Source organism: Tursiops truncatus, chromosome 7 (assembly GCF_011762595.2).
Source record: "Tursiops truncatus isolate mTurTru1 chromosome 7, mTurTru1.mat.Y, whole genome shotgun sequence".
Taxonomy (NCBI): domain Eukaryota; kingdom Metazoa; phylum Chordata; class Mammalia; order Artiodactyla; family Delphinidae; genus Tursiops; species Tursiops truncatus.
This window is the reverse complement of record NC_047040.1, coordinates 35,834,885-35,860,054: the sequence shown is the minus strand read 5'-3', so window position 1 is coordinate 35,860,054 and position 25,170 is coordinate 35,834,885. Positions and strand designations below refer to the sequence as shown.

Below are 25,170 nucleotides of genomic sequence, written 5' to 3'. Positions count from 1 at the left end.
ACCAACTACCACATTCAACCACTTCATTTTCTTCAGTATCAAAAACTCCTGGGAAGCAGGTTCATGGTTCTGAACTTTAAAACCAGAGTACACAAACTGTCTCCCCATCTATCCTGAATTAACACTAATGTTAACTCAAATATGTCTGTGTCAACTATGATTGCCTTTGAAATTAAAGGAAAAAGGTAAACAGAATGTGCTTTGCTGTGATCACTGGGGAAAATAACGTTAACATGCTAAGCCAAACCAACTTAGGACTTTTTAAAGAATAAGTGTAAATAGTTTAGCTATAATAACAACAAATTCAAAAAATGCACATTAAAATGTTTACTTCAAAATTTAGACAATTCCATTTGTATATAGTCTTTACATCTGTTTTTAATGATATCAAATTATTGATTATTCATTTTTCTCATATTTATTTAAGCATTAACTATAGAATTTGCAATCTGATCTTTTTTTCCTAAAACCTTTCAGTAGACTTTTATTTTTGCCAGGTTTTAGTCATGTTTACTTTGATCTTTCAGAGTATATAATTATTTTACTGTTTATTTCTATGAGAAAAGAAAAAAAATTTGACCTAGGAGATCTATATGTGGCAATTTGTAACAGAATCACATAGCTTATGTTTGGGAAATCATGGTTTTGATTAAGAAGCAACCATTTAGTTCCCACTGTTTTATTAAAACAGACATTAGCAGATAATAGGAAACATATTTAACAATGTAGCCTGCATTTAGTTTGAGACATCAGTAAGCTAGCTTGAGATTTTCTTCTATACTGAACATCAGCAATGATTCATGTAAACTGGTAACTATGGAATGGAAACAAGGTGGGGGAGGGGAGACAAGGAAAGACAGAGAACTCTGACTTCTGCGCTCTCGGGAAGAGCCCTAAGGTAGAATTCTGGTTTTGCTACTTTATTTCCAGATTTGAAATTCACTACTTTTTTTGAAAATGGATAGACACAAATAGAAATCTTACAAACAAAATCATTGCTTTCTCATGAGAAATGGATTCTACTAGATAGGAACTCCCACAGTGACATCTATTCACAGCATAAAGCTTGTAAGGACTGAAATGTTCCTGAATAGGTCCAACACTTCCTTTTCTCTGAAGGTGGAAAGTTAATAAAATGCACTTCTCTGGGGTGTTTATTTTCTCTACACCATTATACCTGTCATGAATTCTTTGTTTTTCCTCCCACTCCCTTGGTTGATGAATCAACACCACTTGAACTGTTTTATGGCAGCTTGTGTTTACTTCACACATACCTTAACCTTCCCTTTTCTCCTCCTAGTGACACACACACATGCACACACACACTTTTTAACAGCAATGACTAGCTCCATCTCTTTGAATAGCATGTGTACACAGCAGCTGGCCGCCTCTTCAGGTGTGGATCCTTGACCTCCTGATTGAAATCAAGGTCTCAGTCTGCTTTTATGGCACTTAAAGATTTAACTGTGCATTTACTATCTTGAAGAAAAAAATAGAGCTTGAAGAATTGACTTGCTAAGAAAGAAAGGAGAAAAGTAGAAGACATAAGTGTTAATGTGTGTGTGAACAGATATATACACACACAGACCACACACACACACACACACACACACACACACACACACACACACAGATTCTGTAGTGGCGATTCTGAAAACACTAGAGTGAAGAGTTTCCAGTCTTTTTGAATCTGGAATTATACTCCAGACTATTAAAAGAGAACGCTCTCTTCCTTTCTCTTATAATAGCAAGTAAATTGGATCTAACAAATGACCTTGAAGCTGCGTGATTCTTTTGATTTTTAGGCAAAGAGGATATTGTTCAAGCACTTTAACAATCTGATTTTAAAGGGAAAACTTGGAGACAACACTTACAGAAAAGGAACACTTCCGAACCACACAATCATGTCTTATAATGAGAAGGAGTTATTCATCTTATCCTGTACAGGAGTTAATATTAATAACGTTGTAAAGCAAGTACCCAAGCCAGAAACTAGAGGGTCCTAAGAATTTTAGAATATATTGAAAAGGAATGGATCTTAATTCAATTTTTAGTGAACTTAATTTCTCCTGGGTAGTTCAACAACTTGACTTTCCTTATAAATTGTATATTTAGCATAAAATGCTCTCATTCCTTTGTAATCAGAAATGTGCCACCAATACAAATAAAGCTCATTTTCTCAAAAGGTAACCTTGTAAGCAAACTCCCAAATACTCAACAGCCAAGAGGCATTAGTTCCATACTGTCTCCCTAGAGGAAAACTACAGGTAGTAAAAACAAATAAATTAATCCTTTACTTTTACCTGCCTACCATAAATTGTCATTTAACCCTCTCAACAGGGGCAGTGAACCATCAGCAAGTCTCTGAATACCTATAATAAAGCATGATGAATGATGTCATAATCATGCAAAATATGAACTAGAAGAACCCTCAAACATCAACCTGTTCTGTTACCAAGCTATCCCCCAATCCCCTCAGGGGTTGGTAGCATTTGAATTGAATAGCATTTGAAGTGGGGTGAGAACAACAGAATTTTTCCAGCATCGAAAAATTTGCAAAGGCAAAATATCACATATATTTAAAGGGCTGGATGGCCTAAATAGCATGCCATTTATTATATGAGAATGGTGTATTCAGGACCAGATATAATTCTATACATAATATATTGCTGCTAGTAGAATTACTACCATTAATTATTGTTACAATATTATAGCTATTGTTTATTAAGAGATTACTTTGCGCCAGTATTAACATATTTAGTCCTCACAGCTAGCCAGTGACTTACTTTTATTACTTCCAATTTTCAGATAAGGAGATTGAGTCTTGGTGAAGTTAAATAATTTGTTCAGGCTCACACAGCTAGTAAACAGAAGACAAAGATTTGAATACAAGTCCTCCTGACTGCAGAGTCCCTTTGCTTAAACCACTGTTCTGGAATTGTCTCCAAATAAACACAACATCAAAACTCCATTTCTGACCAAAGATTTCCTGATACCACACAGTCATTTCAATTTGATAATTGGTACTTAAACTATAAGTGCTGATTTAACCTAGAATGACTGCTTTTTTCATTAATAAATTAATGAAAATGATTTATTGATTGAGCTTTTTAAATAGACATGCCTCTCTGAAGTATACAACTTCAAAATGTTTTTAAAGATCTCAGCCTTCACAAGCATCTCTTGTGAAAACTACACACTTCATATATTATGCTAAGAATTTTACTTTAGTTCTAACACCATCTTAATTTTAAGGGAGCCAATCTGGATCTCTTGATGAAAATATTAAGGATCTTATCTTGCACCCCAATGTTCATAGCAGCACTATTTACAACAGTCAAGACATGGAAGCAACTTAAGTGTCCATCAACGGATGAATAGATAAAGATGTGGTATATACATACAACAGAATATTACTCAGCCACAGAAAAACAATGAAATATTGCCATTTGCAGCAACATGGATGGACCTAGAGATCATCATACTGACTGAAGTCAGACAGAGAAAGACAAATATTATATGATATCACTTATATGTGGAATCTTGAAAAAATAATGCAAGTGAACTTATTTACAAAACAGAAACAGAATCACAGACATAGAAAACAAACCTGTGGTTGCCAAAGGAGAAGGGGGCAGATAAATTAGGAGTATGGAATTAACAGATAAATACCACTATATATAAAATAGATAAATAACAAGGCTTTCCTGTACAGCACAGGGAACTATATTCAATATCTTATAATAACCTAAAATGGAAAAGAATCTGAATAAAATATACATATATATATATATATATACACATATATATACATGTATAACTGAATCACTTTGCTATATACCTGAAACTAACACAATATTGTAAACCAACTATACTTCAATTAAAAAAAAGAATCCTACCTTTATAAAAAAGTATATAAAATTTTATTAAAAATTGTATCTAAATTAGCATAAATTCCCAAGAATCAACAACTCCTTGACCTAAGAAACTGAAAATAGGCTTCAAAAATAAAAGTCAGTTTACCTTTAATCTTCTTGTACTTCTTATACCATCTCCCAAACTCCTGGCACTTGGTTGCTGACACGTTGGCATAATATGTGCTATTTACAATGGATGAAATCATACTCTGTAAAGAAAAAAAAAATAGTTATTTTTCCATAAATATGAGTATTCCTTTTCAGGGACAAGAAAGGGCACATTATAGTCCATACCAATCTCCTCTGTCTTTTAAATTTGAAGCAGTCACCCTCCTGCAAACTAAATTATTAAATATGATTAACGAAACTTACTATCCCTTTAACTTGTACAATGACAGTGCATTCTCCATAAAACCAACCCTGGAGCAATGTCAAAGATGGAGGGGGCAGGACACACAGATTGAATGCAAAGGGAAAGAACACGTGTGATTTAGGAACCCGAGCAAAAGGTGAGATCAGATGCTCCTGCATCTGTAATCCAAATAATGCCTCTCAGATGTTTCTGTTCCGCTTCCAACTGCAACAAGCTTACACAGCCAAGAGTCTGAGAACATCCGTGCTACACGCTACAGAACAACATTTAGGGAGATAAGTTAAATTAATATAATTTATAGAAACGTGTCATTAGCACTTGTGTGAAAATCACCAAATGAAAAAATTAACAGTGCTATTTTAGAGCAGGGGAAACTAAACATAACACTTGTTCTGTGTTTCAAGCAAAAATGCATCAAAGCTAAAACTTTGAGTGTTTAAGTACCTGATTCCTTCTTGCTCTTCATATTCCTCTCTCTCCTCAGCTCAACCCTTTAGCTGATTTGTTTGAAATTGCAGTTAACAGGAAAGAGAAAGGGAGCATAACCTAACTTACCACTGAAAAATTAAAAATTATAACTGCACACCTTGAATTCAATTTCATACAGAGATATGTTTTCAGTCAATATGGCATGTTTGGACCAACATTCGTGGCAGATGTTAACTTATACCTGAATGACTGTGACAGTACATGTGTATGTTTTATACATAGATTTTATTTCTGCAAATTCTGTCTAAAAACAAATGGACATAAACGAGTCAAGAGATCCAAATGACCTACGTAAGGCTTTATATCCTGCCTTGAAATCTCATCTTTCTTAAAAAAGTTTTCCCCAGATACGGAACAGTTGAGGGAAATCTTGGAACTTCTAATGTCATTTCGACAAACTAGTCAAGATAAAAAGGAAAACAATAAATCAAGGCATTGACAAGTTATTTAGGTTCAAATGCCAGTAGACAGTCCTGCATAGACTCCCATTTAAGACAGTTTCCTCTGTAAGCCCACAGACTCCCTCTTTTTTAATCACTATGCAGTACTGATGGGGGAGGGAGGTCCTAATTCAATTCACAGAAACCTCTGGTTCTTTCTATATAGCAGATGGCTATCCTCCCTGCAGTTGCTGATCTCTAAATGACAACTCGGTTCTCTAAGGGGAGATAGTAAAGAGAACTCTTTTAATCTGAGGATCTGAACACAGCCCTAGAACACAAAGAGCCAGTATCACCTGAGTGTATCCCAGAACTTGGAGCCTTGCCTGCTGCCTTAGAGGCTCAATGGAATCCTAATCTTCCTGAGGCAGGGTTCTGCTTTTGTATGTTATTAACAGAGGAGTAAAGAAGACTCTTGGCTAGCTGGGCTAGTTCCTTCCCTCTCTGGGCTGAGCTTTTCTCTCTGTCCCAGTTTGTGAGATCCTCGAGGACCGTGTCTGTTTCTTTTTTTTTCTCTCCCTTGTGTCTAACACAGTTCTGATGTGGGATATCTGAGTCACTGAAATATAACAGATGAAAAGGGACAAAGATGAAATTTAAAAATGCCAAACTGAAATGTCAAAATAATGAAAAATTTAACATGAAAGCAGCCTAATAACAGATGCACCAGCTACTCTGGTTTATGTGAATAACTGCAAATGTACTTGTCATCTTTCTACGTTGTTTGTATGAATGTTACCCTCTGGAAAGGCATAAGATACATAGCCATGGCAGAAGCCAGAGCTAAACCTTCTATCACAAAGTGATCTAGAAAGCAGATTAAAATGGGAAGTGTTTTTAGTACTGCCTGGAGCTGCCCCTCAACTCTTCCTGGCCCATAAGACCAGGACACAAATCCATATTACTCTGGTCTCAGATAATCCACATTTCCCCCAGTCCCTGGACTTCCTACTTTGTCTTTGCTCCAGATGCATCTTCATTAACACTCTTGTGTTAGTGGCGAGTGTCAATCTATGTGGCAAGAAAATGAGTATCTGGGCTTCTGCTGGTTTCATCACCAGATGGTCTTACACTAGAGTCGGTTCACACTCATTTAAAAAGGAGTTGGTAACCACTCTTATTCAACATAGTTTTGGAAGTTTTAGCCACAGCAATCAGAAAAGAAAAAGAAATAAAAGGAATCCAAATCGGAAAAGAAGAAGTAAAGCTGTCACTGTTTGCAGATGACATGATACTATACACAGATATACCTAAAGATGCTACCAGAAAACTACTAGAGCTAATCAATGAATTTGGTAAAGTAGCAGGATACAAAATTAATGCACAGAAATCTCTGGCATTCTTATACACGAGTGATGAAAAATCTGAAAGTGAAATTAAGAAAACACTCCCATTTACCATTGCAACAAAAAGAATAAAACCTCTAGGAATAAACCTACCTAAGGATACAAAAGACCAGTATGCAGAAAACTATAAGACACTGATGAAAGAAATTAAAGATGATACAAATAGATGGAGAGATATACCATGTTCTTGGATTGGAAGAATCAACATTGTGAAAATGACTCTACTACCCAAAGCAATCTACAGATTCAATGCAATCTCTATCAAACTACCACTGGCATTTTTCACAGAACTAGAACAAAAAAATTCACAATTTGTATGGAAACACAGAAGACCCCAAATTACCAAAGCAATCTTGAGAAAGAAAAACGGAGCTGGAGGAATCAGGCTCCCTGGCTTCAGACTACACTACAAAGCTACAGTAATCAAGACAATATGGTACTGGCACAAAAACAGAAATATAGATCAATAGAACAGGATAGAAAGCCCAGAGATAAACCCACACACATATGGTCACCTTATCTTTGATAAAGGAGGCAAGAATATACAGTGGAGAAAAGACACCCTCTTCAATAAGAGGTGCTGGGAGAAGTGGACAGCTACGTGTAAAAGAATGAAATTAGAACACTCCCTAACACCATACACAAACATAAACTCAAAATGGATTAAGGACCTAAATGTAAGGCCAGACACTATCAAACTCTTAGAGGAAAACATAGGCAGAACACTCTATGACATAAATCACAGCAAGATCCTTTTTGACCCACCTCCTAGAGAAATGGAAATAAAAACAAAAATAAACAAATGGGACCTAATGAAACTTCAAAGCTTTTGCACAGCAAAGGAAACCATAAATAAGACCAAAAGACAACCCTCAGAATGGGAGAAAATATTTGCAAATGAAGCAACTGACAAAGAATTAATCTCCAAAATTTACAAGCAGCTCATGCAGCTCAATAACAAAAAAACAAACAACCTAATCCAAAAATGGGCAGAAGACCTAAATAGACATTTCTCCAAAGAAGATATACAGATTGCCAACAGACACATGAAAGAATTCTCAACATAATTAATCATTAGAGAAATGCAAATCAAAAGTACAATGAGATATCATCTCACACCGGTCAGAATGGCCATCATCAAAAAATCTACAAACAATAAATGCTGGAGAGGGTGTGGAGAAAAGGGGACCCTCTTGCAATGTTGGTGGGAATGTAAATTGATACCGCCATTATGGAGAACAGTATGGAGGTTCCTTAAAAAAGTAAACATAGAACTACCATATGATCCAGCCATCCCACTACTGGGCATATACCCTGAGAAAACCATAATTCAAAAAGAGTCATGTACCAAAATGTTCATTGCAGCTCTATTTACAATAGCCAGGACATGGAAGCAACCTAAGTGTCCATCAACAGATGAATGGATAAAGAAGATGTGGCACATATATACAATGGAATATTACTCAGCCATAAAAAGAAACGAAATTGAGTTATTTGTAGTGAGGTGGGTGGACCTAGAGTCTGACATACGGAGTGAAGTAAGTCAGAAAGAGAAAAACAAATACTGTCTGCTAACACACATATATGGAATCTAAGAAAAAAAAAAGAAAAGGTCATGAAGAACCTAGGGGTAAGACAGGAATAAAGACACAGACCTACTAGAGCATGGACTTGAGGATATGGGGAGGGGGAAGGGTAAGCTGTGACAAAGTGAGAGAGTGGCATGGACATATATACACTACCAAACGTAAAATAGATAGCTAGTGGGAAGTAGCCGCATAGCACAGGGAGATCAGCTAGGTGGTTTCTGACCACCTAGAGGGGTTGGATAGGGAGGGTGGGAGGGAGGGAGATGCAAGAGGGAAGAGATATGGGGACATATGTATATGTATAACTGATTCACTTTGTTATAAAGCAGAAACTAACACACCATTGTAAAGCAATTATACTCCAATAAAGATGTTAAAAAAATAAAAATAAAAAAATAATGATAAATAAAATGGAGTTGGCATATGTGGTATATATACACCGAGGAATACTACTCAGCCATAAAAAAGAATGAAATCCTGACATTTGCAACAACATGGATGGACCTTGAAGGCATTATGCTAAGTGAAATAAATCAGAGAAACACAAATGCTGTATGATTTCACTCATGTGGTATCTTAAAAAAAATAAAATGAAAACAAACTAATAGATACAGAGACCATATTAGTGGTTACCAGAGGGGAGGAGGGTTTTGGGGTAGCTGAAATTGGTGAAGGGGCTCAACTGTATGGTGTTGGATGGTAACTATACTTGTGGTGGTGATCAGTTTGTAGTATACACAGATGTCAAACAGTAAATGCTGTACATCTGAAACTTATATAATAAAATAATAATAATAATTTAAAGGTAATTGGAAAATAAAGGAGTTGGCTACCCAAAGACTCAGTCAGGTTTGCTCTCTTCCCCATATTTTCTAAGTGAGTTTCTAACTCTGCTGACAACAGAACAAAAAATAAATAGGTTTAAGCTATGAACTGAGCAAAGGATCTGGGTAGCAAATAAAGACAGTTTCCTATAACATGAGAAACTTTAGTCACCAGAAATGCCTCTTCAAATTTGTGGCACCTTTTATTCATATTAACTCCCTGCAGGTCTTTACAGTTAGTTGACACTTAAAGTAGCTCTACGGATACAAATTTTTATAATTCAACCTGAGAGAGCTTTAAAAACAGAAGAGGTACATCTTGGGGATATTTAAGATGAAAGGTCATGTTATGTCTTACCATTACAGTTTCAATTATGAACATTTTCTAACCCTAAATTAGACTGCTGTATTCTCAAAGCCTGAGTCTGAACCACTAGGCCTCGCTAGAATACTCTGGACGCACACTGCAAGGTCATCTTAATGTTATGTCAATTTACTTTCAAAACATCAAAACTTAATTCATTATAAACAAAATTGAAAGGGACTAACACAGACCCCGCACATGCTGACTTTTACTCTACAAGTAATAGTGTTCTCCAGAGGTCCTGGAGCACAGAGAATCTGTATCTACCACATCGCATCCATTCTACAGGCACGTTTTAAAAATACAGTCATCCCTCCGTATCCGTATCCCTGGATGGTTCCTCATCCAGGGATTCAAACAACTGTGGATTGAAAATATTTGGGAAAAAAAATTCCAGAAAGTTCCAAAAAGCAAAACTTGAATTTTCTACACACACCCCAGCAACTATTATCATAGCATTTAATCTAGAGATGACTTAAAGTATATGGGAGGATGTGCGCAGGTTATATGCAGGTACTATGTCATTTTATACAAGGGACTTGGGAATCTGAGGATTTTGGTATCCGCATGGAGGTCCTGAAACCAATCTCCTGGGATACCAAGGGATGACTGTACTTTAATATCACTGAAATTGGGATGCATCTTACAATCAGTAGCATCTTAGACCTGATGAGATACAGTTGCTGCAAAATGGGATGAGTAATAATTAAAATCTCTCCCACCCACCACCCTGCCAAAAAATATCTAATTTCCATTCACTGCTTTTTAAAATATGTATATAATTTTGTAGTCTACATTGCTCTTTTATGTTTTCCAATCATTCAAGAGCAACCATACAATTGGCCTTTTAGAATACCTCCATCTTTTTGATAAATGAACATGATATGAGTCACTTTTTCAATCCAGAATACAGCCACCTCCTCAGTATCCATGTTAATATAAAGTAATATGGATTCAAATAACCCAGAAGATATGTGTGCTGTTATTTTTAACACTTAAACAAAGGGACTATGTTTTATTAAATATTAATATTTATATTATAATTAAATAGGCTAATATTAAATGACTAATAATATTAAAATGACTTTGCATTTGGGAAGCACGCTTCACTTCTCATGGTGGTGGGATGTGAGAAAGAAAGGAGGATGATGTGTGCGATGGGCAATCGAGGCAGCCCCTCTCATACTTAGTCACAGCCATAAACAGCACACAGACAGTGACTGTAGACAAAGCTATTTTATGAAAAATAGTACGTATTAAAATAAATAGGAAGGTTTAACATGCCTTCTTAACTACAGAAAAATTTTTGAAAGTTTCAGGCTTCTTTGTAATCAATCATGAAATTCTAAATATGAAGAATGTAGATGGGGGATAAAAATCTAAGTTTCCTCATTTGCAGTCACTCTGACACATCTGCCACTTATATTTAAAAGTTATTTTTTAATAAAATAAGGTTTTGAGGAATCAAAATATATCAGAATTAGTTACTGCAAAGCTTATTAGCTCATTTGAATTTGCTCTAAGCCAACTGCAAGAGAATATTATAGTATTGTTACTAATACTTATTACAGCTAAGTAGAAATTATAGCTAAGAAAAATAAATTTTCTGTTAGCTTCCTGAGACAAATTTTAAACTCACTTGTTTGTTTCTGACTAGCCCAGAGAAGAGATGTCACCTGTGATTATAAGTATGGTTGCATTTTTCAAACCAAGGGCTCAGAAACTCAGAATGAAGAAGCGTCTTGCCCAAAGTCAAATAGCATCAGGAAGCACCACAAAGAGACGCTACCACCAGGCCACAGTTTCATGGGAAATGTTCATCACCATCTCCATCAGCTAGCACAAGCTCCAAGTGGATTCTGCAACCAATGCTTTAGACAAAGCAAGAAACAAGGTGACAAAAAATAAAACAAAAAGTTTCAGCCCCTTATATGAGTTAAGAAGTGTAGAATCAGAGAAAGCTAAGGAACCTAAAGGCAATTTAAAACTTAATAGAAAAAGCAAAACAATAAACACAGGTTAAGATGATTTGTACAATATACTTGGAAAGACAGAGATCTGAGCATCCCCTTTTCCTCCCCCCAAAAAAAGAAAGATAAAATAATTGTGTATCTCTCACCACTTTTCCTTTGGCTTAGTGAGATTTGTTTGAACAGCAAAATTATACTAAGAGTAGCTAAACTTCAGATGCATAATACACTCACTGTAAAAAAGAACATTTTAAAACCAAAGTGAATAGTTACATGGTCCATAGGTGAGAATGCCCTGTCTGAGCAAGAAGAAGGGGGAGAAGCTGGCATCTCACGGCCCCCCTTCCCACCTGAACACAGAGGACAGAGCATGATGCAGGCAATGAATGATATATGCATTCTTTGCTTGTTTTCAGCCTTGTCATTCTGCTTGGTAATACGTTAAATAACATATTAAACATGAGATCATAATGATACTCCAATTAAGGTTATAGGAAAGGGAAAAAAATAATTTGGAGGAATTACTTTATCATGAGAAATTAATGGTACTTGGCCACTTTCTACTGTCCCTTTCCATCCCCATTTCTGAGTTATACTATCAGAATGGAAAGCTTTTGCCATTCTGGTTGAAAGAAACACTTCCTCTGGGCTGATTCAAGAGCTCCTCCCCTAGGGGACTGACGAATGGTTTGCTTGTCTGACAGGGGCACCCTCGTCTGTGAAAGGGGAATACTGATACCTGCCTCAGAGGCTGTAAGGATTCAGAGTTGGTGTGCATAGAAGGCCTAGCACAGAAGAGGTGGAGCCAGTGGACACCAGCTCTCTCCTCTCCAGGCAATCATTTCAGATGGTCGTCTCAATCACCCACTGGAAATTATTTAGAAGTTGTCACCTGTGAGCCCTCTTTGACGAGAGTTCATGAGGTTGGGCCATGATCTAAAACAACCTTGCATGAAAATAACTGAAATGGACAGCTGGCACCTCGTTCACACGGGACAGGATGCATCCCCACTACATCCGTGAATTTAAGATTAAACGAAATGAACAGTTGGCAACTGGTTAAGACAATACTGGTCCAGGCAGTCGATCAGCCACTTGTCTGTAGATGAGCGCATGATCAATTTGTTCTTTTCTATTGACCCAAGTGGCTGCTTGATTTCACTGCCTCATTATTTTGGCATATTGTACATTTAAGTTGTTCCTTTAATGATCCCCAAATGGGCAAGACTTGCCTAGGATGACAGAAATCATTATCTTACAATCTCTGTCTTTAAAAGACTATATAAACACTACATCACCATCATACTGGAAATCTAGTAACCTTTTCACAGTTCAAAAACTCCCATCAGTCATCTTGCTCCTCAAATATATGGCAATAAAACCTCAACTAGGGGCATGGGACAGAGCTGTTTTAGAAACGTATCTGTATGCTAAGTGAAATGAGCCAGCACAAAAGGACAAATATTCTATGATTCTACTTCTATGAGACATCTAGAATAAGCAAATTCATAGAGACGCAACACAGAATAGAGGTTACCAGGGGCTGTTGGGGGAGAGAAGAATGGGTAATTATTGCTGAATGGTTACAGACCTTTTGTCTGGGGCGATGAAAAGTTTTGGAAATAGATCGGGGTGGGGGCAGGGGGGGTGATGGTCGTACAACATGTAAATGTAATTAATACCACTGAATTGTAAACTTAAAAACTGTAAACTTAAAACTTGTTAAAATGATAAATTTCATGTTATGTATTTTTACCACAAAAAAAATTTTTAAAAGCATGTCTAGTGTCGCAGAGATAAAGTTAGGAGGGGAGGCAGGGGGACGCTGGAAGGTGCGCCTACATTTGCAAATTGCCATTCTATTGGATCATCCTAATAACCTATGAGGTGATCAAGGCTGGCACTGTTAGCTCTTCTTAGTTTAATGGATTGAAACCCTGAGGACCTGGGGTTTTGTCTTTTAACTCTTCCTTCAGTAAAAAAAATTAGTGAGCCACAGAAAGATGTGTTCATAATGTTTTCAAATTGGAACAGTTAGAGACCATTTTAATAAGGGAGACCTGGGTCTAAAGTATAGGAAATTAGGATGCTTGGGACAGACTATAGGCTGGAAGTGGTGACTCAGGGGGACATCAGAGGAAAAGGAAGAGGCTGTCAGCACTTAAACACATTTTGAAAGGTGAAATCAAAAATAAATACACAGACACACAAACACAACCTATACTTTCCAAGCACCTGGCCAGACAGAATACAGCTAAATCATGACTTCCCTCCCTTTAAATATATATGCCTCAGCCTACAATTGTTGCCCTTTTATGGACTTTTCCACTCTTTCCTTCTGTCTTCAAGGCTGCTCTTTTGAAATGTAGACCACTGGGATGTTCAAGAAAATATATACTAGCCACTGAATCATTCTTTTATGCAATTGCCCAACCTAAGTGAGGAAATACCTAATATGGTTTGGCTTGGGGGTAGTAAGGGAGAATTATGTTAAAAGCAGGCATCTTTTACTCATGAACTGAGAATATTTTAGATAGCCCAATAATCTACCATTCTGCTTTAAAGTAAGTAGTATTTGGTGCTCCACTCTCTTCTTCCTATACTGAAAGCTTCATCTCTCTCATCCTCACCACTGTACCCCCAGCCCATTGTAAAGTACCTGACTCCTAACTGGGACCCCACTAAAGCTGGTAAAATACATTTTTAAATTACTGTTTCACTGTCTCAGAACAAAAATTCATTCTTTTTCACACTGCACAGATTGAACAAAAATGTACGCACCTATTCTATGACAACCACCAACAAAATGAGTGAGCTTATCTCCACACCAAAATGCAATCCAGCTATGCAATTTAAGTGAATAATCCGGAACGTTTCAGGGTAACAGCCATAGGATTAATTCAGGTGCCCACATTACATGCCCACGCTGGCTGAGAAGGACTCCCCCAGTGAGATGTTCCGTAATCACACAGCATACCGGAAGCCTCAATCAAATCTCCTCCATATCTAAGCAACAGAACTGAGCCCCCGTTTGATTGAAAATGTACTGGGCATCAACCACCAAAGTACTGTATTCACTGTTTCTCGTTCAAAACATTTTAGAGCTGCCAAGAACACTGGAAATAATAAAACTTTACATTTTACAAAACTTTCTAAAACATTTTAATATTGAATTTATTAAATTAATACATTAGAGAGCAGTGGCTCTCAACCAAGAGTGATTTTCCTCCCATCCAAGGACCCTTGGCAATGTCTGGAGATATTTTGGTTGTCACAGGGCGGGGGGTTTGGGTAGGGGGGATGCTACTGGCGTCTAGTGGATAGAGATCAGGGATGCTGCTAAACATCCCACAATACACAGGACCACAGGACATTCCCCCACCACTAAGAATATCCAGCCCCAAAGCTCAACTGGGCCAAAGTTAGAGTAACAACAACATGGAAGATATACATTGTGCTGAATGCTGAGAACACAGAGATAAGAGATGGCTTCTGCTATCTGGGCAGTTCAGTAAGGGACAAGAACTGGCAGATAACACTGACAACAGGCTGTGATAAGTGCTGTGACAGGGGTGTGTCCAAAAGGCTACTAAAAGCAGAAGAAGCAACTACTTTAATCAGAAGGTCAGGGTTCTTCACCAGCAGTGACTTTCCAGCTGGAATTTGAAAGATTTCCTAAAGCAGAAGAGAGTAGCGCAGGCTAGCCGAGAGAAATGGCATAGCAAAAGCAAGGTAGTGTCACACTGCAGGACTCTGAGGTCACCATCATTGTGTGCAGGGGCCAGCAAAGCCCCAGATTAACATGGCACACCTCCCTTGAGGACTACTCTCATGTGCACAGGGGAGGTTAATAATTTCACAGGTAAAGCGATTTTTATGGCATTTTTAAAAAGAGCAGAAACACAGGTATATGGAGTAAACTGTGTATTACTTTTCATGAATTGTAAAAGTAACATAAGAAGTTGCTTTGTCAGACTTGAAGTGCTGATGGTACTAATTAGGTTGCTCCCACCCTTGGGAATATTTTGGTGAAGTTTGAGCAATGTTTAATGTTTCAGAACAATTAGTTGCATGGTTTGGAGCACAGAGTGGATGTAGGTAGAGGGAGGAAGGCGACTGGTGGGAAATCAGGTTAGTGGCATCTTGACGGTATACATGAGCTATGCTATGCAGTCTGTTCTTCCTACAGGCTGAGCAGGGGGAGTCTCTGGAGGCTTGTAGATGAGGAAATGGCACAATGTTAGCTTTGGAGAAGCAGGTGGCAGGAGAAAGATTATGATGCGGGATGACTGAAAATATTTCACATGAGAGGTGACAAAAGTCTAAACAAGGCAATGGCACAAAGGAGGAAGATTTTAGATACAGCGGTGATAGAATCCATTATATCTAATATGACAGTAACAGCAACTAGCTGCTTGGGCAACTAGGTGGGCAAGCAATGAGAACAGAAAATGGGGGAGAAAAGAGGATTTTTACAGCAGGGGTAAAGATGTTCTCATTTGAATCTCAAGACAACCCTGCAAATTATGTGACATATGTGGATACAATCATGCCCAGTTTACAGACGAGTTTAATGAGGCTCTGAGAGTGGAGGGGCTTGCCCAAGATCACATATTCAACATAAAAGAACTGAGATTCGGGAATTCCCTGGAGGTACACTGGTTAGGACAGCGCTTTCATTGCCGGGGCCCGGGTTCAATCCCACAAGCCACGTGGTATGGCCAAAAAAACAAACAAAAAAATTACTGAGATGAGAGCTCAGGGTGCTCAGCCCCTAATGTGGGTTCTTTCCACTCAGGCTGTCCCTCTAGCCACATTTTATAGTTATAACCAAACCTAATAATCACAATAGATCAATTCTGACCAAATTCCCATAGGCCTCAAAAGCCCTGGATAAAATTCTGAATTGGTGATATTGTTAGGAGCTTGTCCACTTCTAGGCAAAGCCCAATTTGACTTTCAAGTAAATCCAAGAGAAAATTAATTGTGACTAATCGTAAAATTTAGGAGAAATGATTGAAATTTTTTTTCCCTAAATTGTTCTTTATCCAGTCCCTGTATATGATCAGAATAATTCAAAATATTTATTTTTAGAACTTCATAAGCAATCACATTGGAATAAATCAAAATTCTAGCAACAAGCTTTAGCACCTATGGACATACCTACAGGTAGGTATTGAAATGGCCTATGTGAAAGCTGTAAGCACAAAAGTAGGGATGTAACTGATGGTGTCCCCTTCAATCTACCACTCAGGTACATGCCGTCCTGAATTTCTGGAAGCAAAAATATTAATAGCAGGCTTTGTCTCCGAGGATCTAAATTCTAAAACACCCTCCAAGACGCATATAAAAATTATTCCGTTCACACCAATAATATCATGTCTCAGGAATAACAGCTGGTACTATTTATGGAGTATCACTGTATGCGATGTACCAGGCCAAGAATTTATGTGATTTATCTCATTACTCCTCATTATATGACTTAGAACTATTACTCTCCTGGTTTTACATACAAAGAAACAGGCTTATAAAGATGAGGTCACAAAAGCTTGTAAGCCAGGACACGAATCCAGATCTGACTGATTCCACAATGCAAGCTCTTAACCACTAGGCTTCTTGCTTCCCCCAAAGACTATTATCCTGGAACATAGCTCAGGACACATCAAGTTTCTATGGTTCTTGTCATCTTCCCTTGAATTTGACAGACATGTAGTCAGTCTACTGTCTTAAATCAAGTGTAGCAACTCACACCAGAAAATGGATTTCCATTCATGGCTTTAGATAATGTTAACCTGAGTTCATTTCACAGCAGTTCTAAGCCACTCCCCATAGCCACCAAAATATTATCTTATTAGAAAAAGTGGGGCCTTCACCCATGAACACAAATGGAACCGTGAGCCCTTTCTTCTGCTGTTCCTCCCTTTGATCCTCTCAATCTCTTATTTTTGTGGCTTGTTTTAGTTTATGATCAGTTCAGTAAAAACAGAGTATCACTTTTTCTCGTGGTGCATTTTCATGTGGTGAACTCACTCCCAAATCTCTACAAGCGTGTATGATGCAAAGATCATCTCTCTCTGCTAGACCTAGAAAAGGCTCAATAAACAAATAAAAACAAATTAAGACGGGTCTGGCATGGCTGACCCATTTCATTGACCAAGTAACACAGTGATTTGAAGCCTGAGCTTTGGCAAGGGAGGTCTCAGCTGGGGTTGCAACCTGCCACTTAACCAGCTCAGTAAGCTTAGGCAGGTAAAGTGCTTCTCTGAGCCTTGTTTTCTTGATCTATAAAATGGAGACACTGATATCTACCTCCTACGACATGTGTAAGAAGACTGTGAGTGTAAAATGTTTTAATGTGACTCCCACTATATCAGAGCTCTCAATAAGTGATAAGTTCTCCTCTACAAAAAAAAGCACCACAACCTCCATATTTTTTTCCACCTAAGATGTAGTGTGAATATAAAATAAAAGACAGCTGTCTGAGCAGGTGTGCCCCTCCTGCCAGACAGCCCACCCTTGGCTTCTTCATTTCTCCTGAAGACACTGACCTGGGAGAGAGGGCATTCTTTGGCTAATGTGCTCTGGTTCATCTCTTTGAGCAGTTCCTTTAAGGCATTGCGGACCGTGGCGTGGTTCCACTGCTCCGCAGGCAAGTCTTCCAACTTCGAACAACTGGAAAACACAGCAAGAATGAGTGACATGCAAACCCTTAAATGCAGAGTACAGCAGTCACCCCTGGGTCCTGTGAAGCATTAGGAGAACCACCAAAGAACAGGGTTGAATGTGGGCCCAAAATGAGGGAAAGGGAGCAAAACTGCTTCTCTAGGACCTTGACAGAGCCCATCACGGTCTCTTTCAGTTGGTTCTCACACTAGCCTGAGAAAACTGGTCACTTCGGATATGAAGAGATGCCAATTTTTTAAAATAGGATTTCTCCAGTCTACTGATAGAAATGGCATGACAGTGTGATTATAAACTTCCACAATTTAAACTTAATTATTGGACATTCCTAAGGTTAAATGTAAACAAACGCTTCATCAAATTTGAAGGTCTACCCTTCACCCTCATAGAACAATCCAGAGATGTCACTTCGCTAACAAAAAACTGAAGAAAAGACATTAAAGCATTCCTAGACAAGGACAGGAATGGTGGGTCCCTATTAAAGTGTAAATTCTCCAAAAGGGGTAGATTCAAAACCTTTACAGTAAAGGACAATATTCCTTAAATCACATGAGCTGCTGGCACTTTACAATACAAGACTCTGCAGAGAAACTCTAGATTCTTTAGAGCATAATTTGTTCTGCATGCTGTATCTGAAAAAAAGAAATCATCCCCAGAACTTCTGCAGGCCACCAGAGAGGAAAGCAAGAGGCGTCCAGTACCAGCAGCTTCTTGGTAAGCAGGCTACAAGGGCACCAAACTCACCCCTCAAACACAAGCCTGAAACAGCAGAGGTGTTTATTCTTCAAATATTATGTGCTAAGCATTTAACCAGAGGACTCATTAAATTAGGGGCTGTGGAAAGTTCCCCTTTAAAGGCTGCAGATTTTTAATGATTTATCAAGCTTCCCCTAGGTTACCACTTCACTGCTTCTGAAAACAAAACATAAAACAGTTGGAATGTGGACTATAAAGATGCCTGGTGACGCCCCCCCCCCCTTCTTTTTTTTTTTCATTTCATCCCATGTCTAGAAATTAACAAAGACAGGATGAGCTGATCTCTGTAGCGACTCTATGATCAACGGAGCAGCTCTGAGAGTTAGGAAGGGCAGATGTTCAGAGACACCCACCTTTGTAATTGGATTTTCAACGTCACAACGTGATAGACATCTTGCAGCATGTCGGCCACTGTCGCATCGGGTGCATCTGTCACATAACTGAGGGGGAGAGGGTTCCACCTCCCAAGCTTGATTATTCCTGCACAGGGAAGAAAAACATAATAAACACATATCTGCTATTTATTAAACCCTCCCATTGTTTGTTCAATGTTAGGAAGGTCATCCAATAGTCAACATTCAAGGCCCACTCAGAGATATTTTACAACCCAGTGCAATAGACTCTTTCTGGCTGACAATTGAGTTAACTATACAGGAAGATGAGAATGAAAGGATGAGGTTTAATCATGGACAATCAGTTTTTTTATGTTTTCCTCTTTCTTAAATTACTTAGAAAACCATACGGTTACTTCCTTCCCCCAAAGTCTTGTTTCACAGTCTAACTTAAGACTGATGCTAAATATACCGAACTGCTGATTTCATAGACAAAAAAAAAAAAGCAAGGCTTAAGTAAATATAAGATTCGGTTTTGAATTGTACAAGAAAATTCCTGTGTGTGGGCTTAGCACACACACAGTCACATCCTGGTTGTGGTGTGAACCCCAGTGCGAATAGCATCTGGAGCTGAAGAAGCAGTGAGAGTTCACTTCCAGATTCACATTTCACGAGGCACAGGGCTTGTTTTCCATAGCACAATGATTGACCACAGATCAGAAATAGCAGAGATGCTTTCAACTTCCTTTTTTTTTCTTTTTTAATTCCTCAGTTCTTTTTACAGTGACAGTGGTACCCTGTCCCTGCGGGTTTCCTGCTACATATGGTAAACACTCGTGAAAATGGAGAGAGAATAAAAATCCTGGTCAAACTTGGGCAGACTCATGGGACAGCTTCAGCAACACGTGGTGAAAATGCTAAGTTATTCACAAGATGGACCCATCTAATCTGGTGCACAGGGCGCATATAACATAGATGAAGAAAAATAAAGAGAAGCCCATTTCACAAACAACACAGTAACAAACATTTTATTTGTATGCTGTGAAAAATTCAATGGTCCCCAGGGTATCAAAAATTGTCCCATATCCAAAACAGCTATGTTTTAGTGATAGGAGAGAAACAGCATTTTTATTTTTATTTTTGACAACGCAGGTGAGTCCAACTACACTGTTCTTTCAAAAAATATATTTTATCACCAAAGAGACAGAACACCTGTATACGCAAGTGAACTTTTAAAAGCTTCACAAAATGCTGCTTTACAGCTATGGGCCGAAATTTCAATAATAGGAAATGAACTTTCTGGTCAGGGCACACGTCCTGTCCAAGATGAAATCAATGAATGCGCAATGCTTGACATAATGCTTGAAAACAGGGAATAAACAGAACAAAAATATTAAAATGATGCACTGTTTCAGTATTAAGATTTAACAATCTGGTGCTGAATATGCTGCAGTATAAATAGTGCCTGGACTCAGATCCAGTAAAGTAACACAGCTCTCATTCATAGTACCGTATGTCTCCAGTTCTGGCTCCTTAAGTCATATTTCACTTGCCAAGAAAAGCTGTTTTCTTGTGGGGATAGTTTTCCTAACATTCTCTCTCATGACAATGAAAAGTGCACAGCACACAGCATGTAGTAGTCATGAAAATGAACATCCAGGGCCCACTGGACAGCCATCCAGGAGAGGCTGGGTCTGCTTCATTGCTTCCTTTACTCCTTCTGACATGTGAAAGTACTAAAAAGATACCATGTAACATGTCTAACATAGTTCCTTCTTTTAAAAAATCACTCCACAATTTTTAATCCCCTTAAAACATCATTATCGTGATAGCCCATAAGTTGAGTATAAACTGACCATCTTCTAAAGATGATATTTTATTATAAGAGATTAGATGGAGAAAAAAATGAAGTCAGCAATTGCACACTATCATAGGCAAGTAGAAGAAGCCAATTTTGTGGGTCATTTTGGTTACTAAGAATATGAAGGTAGCATGAAGCAAATGAATCCTGTAAACTTTGACGCATAACTCTAGAGGCGATTCATCCATGCTGTTGTGTGTGTCATTGTTCAATCCTTTTTACTGTTGAGGAGTGTTTCGCTGTAAGTTTATACCACAATGCAGCCAGAGACAACAGAATATCTCTGAATGATTTCACTTATATAAAATACAAGAACAGGCAAGACTCATCTATGAGAAGTCAGAATGCGGCTACCTCCAGACAGCAGGGGCATGACTGGAAAGGGACATAAAGGGGATTTTCTAGTTTTGGCTGGTGGTTGCACGGGTATGAAAATTGTCAAAATCCATGTAACCGAACACTTAATATGCATATGTTTTATTGTATGTAAATTATACCTCAATTTAAAAAAAAGGTGGAGGGGGAAGAATCTCTACAGGAAATGACAGACAAGTCACTCTATTGAAAATAGTAATCTCCATTTAGATAAATTCTCTCCCCACCTTGATGAGCTGGAAGGAGACTTGTTTGGGCTGGAATTAGACACATACAGGTGTCTTCACAACACTTAATGCCTCCACAGGGAGCAGCTGCTACAGGGTGGTTTCTACATGTTGGAAGAGAGCTGCTGACACGTGCTATTTTCAGGCAATGGGAAGTGCGTGTGCTTTTTCTTTTTCGCACCATATTGACTAACCTGCACCTAGAAGTCATGCTCTTTGCTCAACTACCTACCAGAGTCTGCAGGAACCAGATCTGGTAGGACAGTGATGTCCAGAGGCTGCTCTCCTCCAGCCTGGCAGGGACTTGGAGTAACTCTTTTTAATAAACCTTTCCTCCAAATAAGGTCTCTGTCTAAAGTATTAATAACCCTCTTTGGAAATACAGTCCTCCTTCCCTGATATAAAATAGACAAAAATATTTCTTGGGCTGGTGTCAAGTGTTAATTGAGGAAATCAAAACGGGAAGCAGTAGACCATAGTGACAAAGAATTCCGGCTTCCAAGTCAAATTGCCTCTGTTCATATCCTGCCTCCTCCACCTACTAACCATGTAACTGTAGCAAGTTACTGAATTTCTCTATGCCTCAGTCCTCTCATGTGTAAAATGGAACAATAAAAGTACTGACCTCATAGGAATATTGTGCAGATTGAATGCAGAGCCCTTAGTACAGAGCCTGGATATCATTAATCCCAACAATTAATCATTTACAGTAATTATTTAGACATCTTTTAATGCTCCCTAAAAGAAAGATACAGTCAATTTATTTCAAAAATATTTACTCAGGGATGACTTCAATATCATTTAATCTTTAATTTAGTCAAGTGCCTATAAAAGGCCCTCATTATTTTAAATCACAAAGGAAGACTGTACATCAATCACTCGCTCTTCTTAGTAGCCTGTAAAGTCATACTGGTTCAAGTGTGAGGCACTTCAGAAGCAAAGACTGGAAAAGATCTTGGTTCCAAGTCTGGAAGGCCTCAGATGCCCAACTCAGTAACGCACCGTATGGGTCAGAGGTCAGGAGCAAGGCCTGGAGTCAGAGGTGAGTCCATGCCCAGCCTCCTCTGCTTGTCAGCAGCAAGATTTGGGGCAAGTTATTTAGTTGGTCTCTCTAAGGCTTGGTTTCCATTACCTGTAAGATGGGAATAATAACAGTGCCTACTCTTTAGGGTTGCCATGAGGCTTAAAATGAGAATCAGAATGTAGCAGTGGGATGGCACACAATAAGTGCTCAGTAAAAGTTAGGGGAAAATAGATCTTTGAAAGTTATTGGGTGTAGATGTAACACCATCAAAGCTTTAGGATGATTAACCTATACTGGAATTCAGGTGGATTAAAAAAGGGAAGCATTCTGAGGGGAGAAAAAAAAGAGCTGAAATAATCCAAACAGGTATATCTAACAACTATGACAGCCTCTTCCTGGCTCCCTCTAAGGAGGGATACAGACCCCAAGAAATGCTTTAGTACAGTGAAGGCGAACAAAGAAGGAAGAGAGGTTATGTTCCCACTGGGGATATCTGACTTGCAGTGCTGGAGAAATCTCAATAAAAGCAGCATAACTATAGGTATACAGAATTATTTCTAATGCTCACACTCCATGAGTAGGTTTTATAGCCCCAATCAAAATATGAGGAAAACTAATGATGATTACACAGTACTTTACACACACACACACACACACACACACCCACACCCACACACACACTCAAGCCCAGCCAGGCACACAGTACATGCTCAATAAATGGCAATTCCCAATTCTTCTCTGAATATATATCACACTCTCACTCTGTCTGGAGTACTGATCCCATGCATTCACTTCTAGAAATCGTACACATTCTTCAAATTCTGCACCACGAATAATTCCAACTCTCATCAACCCAGCCTGAAGTAATTCCTTTCTCTATACAGCTGCACAGTAAATACTCTTGGTTAGTTTGTGTATCTTAGAAGGAGCTTACTTTATCACAATATCCCTTTATGTTACTTTACAGTTTACAAAGCGTTTTTTTCCAAACTATTAGTTCATCTTCACAAGGAGAGAAGGCGGTCAGTATTACACCTGAAAGTGAGGTGAAGATCAGAGAAGAGTGAGTTTTCAAGGACATCTGTGGGTGACAGCCAGAACCAGGCCCCAGGGCTTCAGCTGACAAGTTTTCTAACTACTGGGCCAATATCCTTTCTACTCAGCTCTGCCCATGTGCCAGTGCCCAATCACACAGTCACACATGGGGCAGGGACTTGACATTTAATGTTAAACAAAGGAACATATGAGACCACTAAGCAAACGGTGACAGGGCCTGAAGAGACAGCTTCTCTGGAAAAAAATCTTCTCCCTCAACAGTGCCATTTCAGACATAAACATTGTTTCCCATGTCATCCTTCCTATTTCCAAAGAATTTATCATCTGTGAACATTTACAAAATGCCTGGCGCTGAGGATTATTAAAGATGCAATGTCAAGGTCTTTGAGTCCCAAATTATGGGCCTTTATTTGGGGGTTGAAATTCATACAAATGTTAACATGATTGAATTGAGCATAATATAAATAAAATTGCTTATATCTAGACAAATCTGTTCACTAAAATACAGAGGACCAATCCACTCTTCATGTTATGCTTTTAGACCAAATAAAAAAATGCAATTGTAGGTAAATTTCCCATTAGTGACATAAAATTAGGTTGGGAATGGAGGCAAGTTTTGTCTAAAATTAAAAAGATGCAATAATGGAAACCAGTTTTTCACTCTTTCAATGCAGTATTCTGCCAGACTGGATGTATCACAAAGAGAAATATCAATAGCTGTTTGTGTTATATGTATTTGTTATTTTTGTCAGTTTATAGCCTCTCTCAAAGAAACCAAATACTCATCTCAGTAGATGCCTAATTCACATGCATCATTCATATCATTTGTACCTCTAACTATGTGAAAACAAGAGTGGTGATAATACACGTTACAGTTCATCAATATTTGATTCAAGTTTTTAGAAAGTCGATCACTTCTGAGTGATAAATAAAATGTGCCGATAATACAATATAAGCAATAAAACATCACAAGGTTTGTATTAAGCATTAATCATCATTCATTTAACAAATTCTTCTTTTGTGTCTCCAGCATAAGTCACTAAGATGCAAAGATAACCCAGTACACACTATCCCTGTAATTATGGAGCTCACAACTGAGTAGAGAAGCTTATTATTGCTAAACACATAGCTAAGTGAAACCATTCTTAAAATAAACCAAAATGATAGTTTTATCCCCTGTACCTCAAATACAAGAAATACTTATTTCATGAAGGCCTGCAACAGATCACCTATAAAGTACAAGAGAACAGCTCTCACGGTTTGTGGTAGCATACAGATAGATGCTGATAAAATAGGTATATGTTGGGTATATTGTAGGATAAAGCCCACAAATTATCTGTGAGACAGATATAGGAAACCAGCAAGATATCAGCAGTATTCCTGTAGAACAGCTCAATGAATAATTTTCTTTTATTCCAGGTGCATTTTAACATTAACTTTCAAAGCAAAATGAAAACTCAGCCTGGGAAAAAAATGAGACATTAGCTTTAATATCTAAAGGCTTGGGTTTATACATTTCATTAACTCCCTGAAAAGATCTCAGCAA

The 25,170-nt window shown here is 38.2% G+C and overlaps 1 protein-coding gene across 3 annotated transcripts in view; it reads right to left on the bottom strand.

The window, feature by feature from the left end:
• The window catches only part of SATB2 (SATB homeobox 2), a 196,268-nt gene that overhangs the window by 98,377 nt on the left and 72,721 nt on the right, over positions 1-25,170 (bottom strand). For all 3 annotated transcript variants that reach the window (XM_033859920.2, XM_073807435.1, XM_019939203.3), the window contains 3 exons: positions 19,103-19,229; positions 17,861-17,984; positions 4,024-4,126 (listed from right to left, as the gene is read on the bottom strand). In XM_033859920.2, coding sequence (XP_033715811.1) covers positions 4,024-4,126; positions 17,861-17,984; positions 19,103-19,229 — 354 coding nt within the window. The remainder of the gene's footprint in view (positions 1-4,023; positions 4,127-17,860; positions 17,985-19,102; positions 19,230-25,170) is intronic.